Raw genomic sequence first — 8567 nt, 5'->3', positions numbered from 1 at the left:
GATGCAAAACAATAAAAATGAAAGTTGAAAAATAAAAAATAAAATAAAATAAATAGAGATATGGAATTACAAAAAGGCTCTTAGTGCGGATTCGTGCATATTAGTTTATAAATTCTTAAGCCTAATAAATAAGTTAATCTAATGCTCTGAACAATATTAATGAATCAATACTAGCCGAGAAATGCAAAGAAAATTTGTCTACTGGAACTTGAATCAATTGTTATATGATGGTGGAGTTTGAATAATTGAATTTGAAAGGAATTGTAAAATACAGGAAAAAAAAAAGTGATTTGATATATCCAACTTCAATTTATTTATTTATGTTAATTTTATTATTTTTAATGATCTTGCTTTGGTTATTTGGATCCGAATTTCAAGATTAATTCTGCCTTCTTCAGTAGGTGACAAAGAAAAGATAAAAAGTGGATAATGTATTCTTTGGCCAATGTTTGGGTACGGAAGAAAATTGATCTTCGTGCGTTTTTTTTTTTTTTTTTTTTTTTTTTTTTGTGTTTTTTGGTAATTAACATTGATATTCGTTTGTTAACATTTTTAAAAGCAATATTTAAACAAGACCCTTATTACATAGAATATTGGCCATCATGCGAGACGAATTACCTGGACGATCGTGAGGAATTTCATCTTTTCCTTCTTCCCAAGTCCCAACCAAACGGGTCCATAAAAATATCAATCTTAACCGTTACATTTATGTATTTTATATTTATATAGGCGTTGCATTAATCTGAATAATAAAACAATGGTAGATTTATATCCTTTTTATGTAATTCGGCAAACACAGTGCAGCAAATGTAACCAAATGGATTAATCATTCAAATAGGAGTGAATTTCATGAACTTTTCAGTGAAGACTACCCAACAACTTGGATTATAAAAAAGACCTATATTCATTGGGTTTTTAAGTCCTATCGTGTTCCTTATTTTTCCATGTCGAGGGTCAGAATCAGCACATGGATGCTCTACTTCGAAGAAAATTATGATAGGACCACTAATACAAAATTGGCCACCAAACCCACAAAGCTAAAATAATAATAATAATAATAATAATAAATAAATAACATAAGATAACATAAAATAATAAAATAATAAAAAATAATGTCTCATTCTGTCATTTATTCTGCAACTTGTATCGTTGACCATAGCTCATAGAGAAAGTAAAAAGGCAGTACAAATAATTGACAAGGGAAGCACAGATATTCTCCACAGCCATAACCTTTGTCTTGTAAACTCTGAAAACAATTTCATCTTTCTTTTTGCCTGTCCAACAAGCCAATGGCGGATATTGTCCTATCTAGCATTACCGATGAGATCATTGGGAGGTTAGCTTCTGCAGCTGTGCAAGAAATCGGATTGCTCTGGAGCGTAAAGGATGAGCTTTTGGAACTTGAAGAAACCATGTCAACAATAAAAGCTGTACTTCTTGATGCAGAGGAGATGCAGACCCATAACCATCAGGTCAGATCTTGGCTCAAGAGGCTTGAAGATGCTGTTTGTGAAGCTGATGACTTGATGGATGAGTTCAATACTAAGGCAGCTTTGCAACAACAAGGAATGCTTGGAAATGAAATGACCAAGCAGGTATGTTCTTTCTTCTCAGCCTCAAAGCAAGTTGCTTTTCGACACAAGTTGGGTCACAAAATAATAGCTATTAAGAAAAAACTAACTACCATTAGAGATGATAGAAGCTTCCATCTGGAGGAAAGACCCGAAGAGACTAGAGTTGTGACTAGAGGGAGAGAGCCTACTCACTCTTATGTGCCTGAAGAGGAAGTTATAGGGAGGTATAGAGACAGAATGGCAATCATAGAATATTTGATGGATGCCGAAATTGAAGAGAATGTAGGGGTAATTCCCATAGTTGGTACTGGAGGGCTAGGAAAAACTACACTTGCTCAGGTAGTGTTTAATGATGAGAAGGTTGAAAAGCATTTTGATTTGAGAATGTGGGTGTATGTATCTCAAAGTTTCAATATAAAATTACTTGTTGAGAAAATTATTAAGTCTGCAACTAATAAGGGCTTGGAAAACTTGGAGATAGATCAATTGCAAAAGGTGCTTCAAAAAGAAATAAGTGGAAAAAAATATCTCCTTATACTAGATGATGTATGGAATGAAAACCGTGAAATATGGCTAAGTTTGAAAATTTTATTATCAAATTGTAGAAAGGGGAGTAGAATAATTATAACTACTCGTAGTCTTGTGGTTGGAGAGATTACAAGTAGCATGAAGCCATATATTCTGGGGAGATTAAATTAAGATGAATCTTGGGCTCTATTTAAAAAGGTGGCTTTTAATCATGGAGAAGAGCCAAAAAATTACAATATCGCAGTAATTGGGAAGGAAGTTATTGAAAAATGTGGGGGGTTTCCTCTTGCCATAAGGACAATAGGAAGGATGTTGTATTTTAAAAATCCAGAAACAGAATGGTCATCCTTCTTCAAAATGGAATTTTCAAAGATCCCTCAAGAAGGAAATGATATTTTGCCAACCCTTAAACTTAGTTATGATAATCTCCCAGCAGATTTGAAACATTGTTTTGCCTTTTGTAAACTCTTTCCAAAGGGTCATCAAATCAATGTAAATTTGCTAATAAATCTTTGGATGGCACTAGGATTTGTTAAGACATTAGATTCAACTAAGTCTTTGGTAGAGGTTGGCCATGAGTACTTTATGGATTTACTTTGGAGATCATTCTTTCAAGAATTAAAAGAAGATGATGAAGGCAGTAAAACATGCAAAATGCATGACCTCATGCATGATCTTGCAACGCAAGTGGGAGAAGCAATATATGCTGTTCTGGAAACAAATAAAAAAAGTAATTTCAACAAAGTCACTCGTCATGTTTCTTTTGATTTTCATTTAGATTCATCAGAGAAAGTTCCAACTACATTGCTCGAAGCAAACAAGATTCGAACAATTCTTTAGCTTCGTCAATCATCGCGTAAAATTCAGGGAAGACGTGGTCAATCAGTTTGTGATGTAATTGTATCAAGTTTCAAGTCTGTCCGCTTATTGGATCTTCACAGTTTAGGGATTAAGATAGTGCCAAATTGTATTGGCAAGTTGAAGCATCTAAGGTATCTTGACCTATCCGAAAACGAAGACATCAAGATGTTGCCGGACGATGCTTTATAATTTGCAAACGTTGAAACTTTCGTATTGCACGAAGCTCCAAGAATTACCACGAGACTTGAACAAGCTAGTCAACCTTGTAAGCCTTGAGATTGATATGTGCACCAGTCTGACTCATATGCCAGGTGGACTTGGTCAACTGACTAACCTTCAGACATTATCACGGTTCGTATTGAAGGAAGGCACTAGCCATACTACTATTAAGTCCAAGCACAGTTGTGATCATGAGGTGGGTGAGCTAAGTGACTTGATGGGACTAAACAATATTAGAGGAAAGTTGAGTATTATCAACTTAGGAAATGGAGATCAAGATAGTAAGGCTGCAAATTTAAAGGATAAACAACATCTTTGCAGTTTATGTCTATGTTGGCATGTGAATTATTATTATGCTAAATTGTGTGATGATTTATTTGATGGTCATATAAATTTAAATTATGATTTACATTTACCAAGTTATTTGAAGGATGTGGAATATGAAGCAACACTGGAAGGCCTCCAGCCTCACCCAAATTTGAAGGAATTGTGTTTGCAATACTATGAGGGTGTGGAGTTTCCAAGTTGGCTTCCATCACATGCAAATCTTGAATATTTGTTCCTGAAAAATAGTCTAAAATGCCAGTATTTGCCGCCACTAAATGGATTGGTTTCTCTAAAGAAACTGAAACTAGGCAACATGCTTGGTCTAGAGTACATTTCAAACGGCCCCCCTGAGCCATCTAGGACGTCAGTTTTACTGCCGGCGTTGGAAATGTTGGAATTTACCCTTTTGCCCAATCTAAAGGGATGGTGGAGGACGACGGATATTAATAATGGCAAAGATGGCGTATCAATGAATGATCACGTCTCACTTTCACTTCCACGTCTCTGTCATTCAGTTATTATTAAGTGTCCAAAGTTGAGCTTTTTGCCCCTATCCCCAAACATAAAAAGTTTGGCGGTGCAGAACAATACATGGAAGCCATTCCACCTGGCAGTACTGACCGCATCCACATTCTCCAATTTGAGCTTACTTTCTCTTTCCGATATTGAAGATTTACAGTCTCTTCCAGAATGGTTCAAATGCCTCACTTGTATCCGAAGCTTAGGTATCATGGAGTGCAATAACTTGACGTCTTTGTCTCCTGGTATTCAACAGCTTGCTTCCTCACTTGAAAATTTGAGAATTCAGGGTTGCCAACAACTTGACATGTTTAATGATGTTGGTGACCCTAACTTCTGGGAAGCCCTCACAAGTCTACGTGCACTGGATTTGTCATTTTTACCTCAGTTGAGGACTCACCTGCCTCAAGGGGTTCAACATCTTACGAGCTTGCAAAAACTTACGATTGATTACTGCAGCAATTTGATTAGTATTGATTCAGAGTGGATGACCAACCTCAAATCTCTCGATGCACTCATGATTCATGCTTGCCCAAATTTAACATCATTGCCCCAAGGAATACGTCACCTCACATCTTTACACACACTGGAGATTGTAGATTGTCCGATCTTGTTCAAAACATGTCAAACTGATATAGGCGAGCATTGGCCTAAGGTTGCTCATGTCCCTAATTTCATCTTGAACTTAACCACTATTTCAGATGATGATGATGATGGTTCCCCGAACCACCTCTACTTTTCTAGGTACGTAATGTTCTTTATTTATTTATTTATCTTTTTTTTTCTTGCTAGAATTTAATTTTAAACAATTTCTCAGCTTTGTCAACTTTGAATATACACAGGGTGCAATTGGAACGTGTTTAACAGGATCGTGATACCATAGTTTTCCAACAAAAGAACTTAATAATGGTAAGTATTCCCATTAGAATCATTCTTCAATATCTAATTTGGTAGATCTGATGGTTTTAGCAACATGGTTCTTCTTTCAGGGTAAAACCAAGAACCATGAAGTCCTAATTGTAAAACCACCAGGTTGACCTGAATGATTGGAGACTGGTTGATCCCTATTAATTACTCCTATTAATGCAACAAACAAATAAAAATAAAAATAAGAAAATATTCATCATTCAGCATTCGTACCATAAATGAACATTTAGTGATTGGTGACTGCCAACAACTTGACATGGCAGAATCTGATGATCAGTTTGTGTAGCAACTTCTTAAAAGTCTACAGATGCTCCATTTGGAAAATAAATTACCTCAGATGAAGACTCTCCCTGAGGGGCTTCAACATGTTACCAGCTTGCAGTAAAAAAAAAAAGGTGAAAATTTGGTTGCAATTCCAGAATGGATGAGCAACCTCAAATCCCTCTATCCACTCCATTCTAGAAGATGCTTAAGTTTGATAACACTGCCCCAAGGAATTAGTCAGTTTACCTCTTTACACCAATTGAAGATCAAAGATTGTCTCACTTATTTGAAAGATGCCCAAGAGAAACAGGTGAGGATTTGTCTAAAGTTGCTCACATCTTGGAGTTTATCTTGAAATCAACTACTTCAGTTAATGATTCTTAGTCCTCAAACTTTCTAGGTACCTGCTTATATATAGACACCACATAATGATGTTTTGATGTTGTATACTTACAGGAAGCATGGTACGATGCTGCAGAGTACATGGTGAACGAATGTGACTGTTATATATGGTGGATAGAGTGATGGTCGATTGAATCTGTGTAGTATATTCAATTCAAAGTCATTAACGAAGCAAGGTAATTTTCTTTTTTTAAGCTGTCATCTTGTTGGACTGGCTAATTTGACCTTCTTCTCGTATGCTCAAATGAACTTTCATATTATTCTACTGCTGCTGACTAGATGGTAAAAGATTAGCCGAGTGTTGTTTCGATTGGAAAATGGATAATGGGATCTTATAATAAGGTTGTCCCATCGTATTCAAAAGATGCAAAAGAGATATAGGTGAGTATTTTTCTAAGGGTGCTCAAATCCCAGAGTTAATCTTGAAATCAACTACTTTAAATGTTGATTCTCAATCCTCTAACTTTCTAGGTACTTGTTCATACACCATTCTACTTATTCTTATTAATTGTTTTTCTTTCTGTGACAAATTAGAAGAATTTTCTGATCACCTTTGATTTCAACTTTGTATGTGTATCCAGTGCAGGATGTAATTGTAAAATATTTAACAAGTTTCGTATATCACAATTTTTGTAAGAAAGGAATGTCATAATGGTAATTATCCTTCTCTCTTTTTTTTTATTTTCTTTTTTTTTTATTACCAGTTCTTATATATTTTGTCTTTTTCAGTGTCCATATCGTATTTGAAGATTGAAGCATGAAACAAACTTGAGCTAATTAACTGAGTTTGGTTAAAAACATTTGGATGTACAATTTTGCGAGTTCTCGTATAATAGGTAAATACAACAGTTTCCCTTACCAACTTTGTGTAAAATTTGGACATATTAAAAGCACACAAATTTCTAATTTGTTTGTTTGTTTCATCACATTTTCATAATTCATTACTTTCATATTGCACTAGGTTGATGTGGAGCATTTTGTAGTTACAATGATAATTTAAAAGAAAGAAGTGAAATTTGACACGGCATAAAGCAGAGTAAAAGTATGGTGGAGTATGCTTAATTTGATCCTCCTCACCAACACTGGATTGGCATCAAACACCAGTGGACCATGGTTAGACCTGTTACAGAAGAAACTTGGTTTACTGTGTCCTAAAACAATTGCAAACATTCTGAGGTCATAAAGGTTGTGCCCAGTCTCTCTAATCAGTGTATTACCTTCATTTTTATATGACCAACTGGGTAAGCAAAATATTTAACTTGGTAGTAAGTATTCTGATATTCATTTCTTGACACTAAAACAATAATATCTTTGCTTATTTCACAGGCAGTAGTGATATATGAGTGAACTATCGCAATTATTCTCAATGAAAACTATTGCTGAAGAGTGGCCTACTATTTAAGTAAGAGTTGCATTTGGTCGATATTTAGTGGCGGCAGAGATTAAAATCCCAATCCTCTGCTTGTTCGGGTAAAGTTAAGTCCGTTATGAATCTGTTTCCTGATTCGCTGTCATCTTGATATTCTTTTGAACCACTTCAAAATCTTTAATAAATTATTTTCTTTTTTGGAGTTTGTAATACACCAGGGCTTCAAATTTTGTATCTAAAATGCCAGTTATTATAGCTTCTAATTGTTGTTTCTAAGAGGTAAAGCTTTAGAAATAATTGGATCGTAGTGCAAATCTTTTCAACTACTCAAGAATTAAGAATGCAATTGTGTATATTTCATGGCTCTTCATATGAATTTTCTGTTGTGCATGTGATATAATTTTTAATATGTTTCTTCATAATAATAAATTAAAATTTTGATCTCAACATAGGTTGATGAGGTGGTGCACCTTGCTGTAGAATGACAATTGCTTAAAAGTGGTGAAAATGACACTCCACCTCATAAGACCTTTCTCCGATCAGGGCTAGGGATGACTGCTTCCCATAAGCAGGTTCTGAGTTATCAAAAAGTGTCATCTTGCTTGTGTCATTCAGCCCGGCTATTTTTGTTGAAAGAGAAGCCTATAGATTGTTCAACATATACATAACACTTACATAATGTACGGATGTCGTATGTGTATAGGAAGAAGGGTAGAATGCTGCAGAGCATAGTAACTGGTGAAGAAATGTGGCAGCCACGGATACATGGATGGCTTATGGATTTCCTTGTCTAGTTGTCTACTCATTTTACGCTACAAACTAGAAGGAGAAGGAGTACTAATCTGCTCTTATGACTTCAACTATGAGTATGGGGATTTAAGTTGCATAAATTTTCATAAAAACTCGTATAATTTTTTTATACGATGTTTGCACCTATTATGCAACTTCCTAGAGGTTATAATTGTTGTTTTAAGGGGTTAAACTCAGTTATGTCCCCCCTTATCTCTCTAGCACTATCATTTTCTTCTTTCTTTGGATTAACCAACGAAAAACCCCAGATTTCTAAGGGAAGATGTATTTGCAATTTTATCATTATGAACTTTGTACAAGGACTGTGTGTATAAAGTTTTTTGGGATTGAATAAAGAGTAGCCCGCAAACGTTCTTTTATAGGGCCCAAACTAGATAGGCCGAAAAAGACAAAAACATAATGGGCCAAATTGGCCTGGTTCCACTTTCAAAACAAACTAGATCGGCCCAACCTTCTCAACTAGAGCCAGTTCGTGACTCGATTCGTCTTCCACACGTCTTAGACTCTCCGAATCTCCTTTCTCTCTTCCCCTTTTGTGTTAGTCAGAATGGCACTCGGCTAGCCAAAAGCTCCTCCACTTGTTCCATCAGTCTACTTGGGCTCCACTACCATCAACTCTTTCTCTTACTACTTTTACATATCGTATAGTGCAGCCCTCACTCCCTTTTTTTTTTTTTTCCGAACATTTAAAATAAAATCCCCACTTGCTCCATCAGTCCACTTGGGCTCCACCACCAACTCTTTCTCTTCCTAGTTTCACATATCTT

The 8567-nt window shown here is 35.5% G+C and overlaps 2 protein-coding genes across 3 annotated transcripts; both read left to right on the top strand.

The window, feature by feature from the left end:
* The first annotated feature begins 1214 nt into the window (after positions 1-1214).
* On the top strand, positions 1215-8145 carry LOC112491825 (putative disease resistance protein RGA1). 2 transcript variants are annotated; one of them, XM_060814239.1, is made up of 9 exons: positions 1215-4772; positions 4871-4937; positions 5219-5529; positions 5676-5797; positions 5901-6092; positions 6203-6275; positions 6351-6457; positions 6583-6862; positions 6948-8145. In XM_060814239.1, the coding sequence occupies exons 1-2, from the start codon at positions 3142-3144 to the stop codon at positions 4890-4892; spliced, it is 1653 nt and encodes a 550-aa protein (XP_060670222.1). In that variant the 5' UTR covers positions 1215-3141; the 3' UTR covers positions 4893-4937; positions 5219-5529; positions 5676-5797; positions 5901-6092; positions 6203-6275; positions 6351-6457; positions 6583-6862; positions 6948-8145. The 2 variants fall into 2 exon arrangements, with proteins under 2 accessions (XP_060670222.1, XP_060670221.1); XM_060814238.1 differs by having other exon boundaries at positions 5901-6275.
* Positions 1290-2191, top strand: LOC112491713 (putative disease resistance protein RGA1). Its single transcript, XM_060814470.1, has 2 exons — positions 1290-2069; positions 2180-2191. Exons 1-2 carry the CDS (start codon positions 1290-1292, stop codon positions 2189-2191), a joined length of 792 nt encoding a protein of 263 aa, XP_060670453.1.
* Positions 8146-8567: the final 422 nt, after the last annotated feature.

This window comes from Ziziphus jujuba, chromosome 2 (assembly GCF_031755915.1).
Source record: "Ziziphus jujuba cultivar Dongzao chromosome 2, ASM3175591v1".
NCBI lineage: Eukaryota > Viridiplantae > Streptophyta > Magnoliopsida > Rosales > Rhamnaceae > Ziziphus > Ziziphus jujuba.
The sequence above is the reverse complement of the archived record's forward strand: the minus strand, read 5'-3'. Positions and strand labels throughout refer to the sequence as shown.

Bases quoted from the DNA above. Each gene is read 5' to 3' on its own strand.
- LOC112491713 (XM_060814470.1), top strand. From the start codon at position 1,290: ATGGCGGATATTGTCCTATCTAGCATTACCGATGAGATCATTGGGAGG.
- LOC112491825 (XM_060814239.1), top strand. From the start codon at position 3,142: ATGCTTTATAATTTGCAAACGTTGAAACTTTCGTATTGCACGAAGCTC. The intron at 4,773-4,870 runs GTACGTAATGTT...GAATATACACAG, and splicing joins AACCACCTCTACTTTTCTAG to GGTGCAATTGGAACGTGTTT.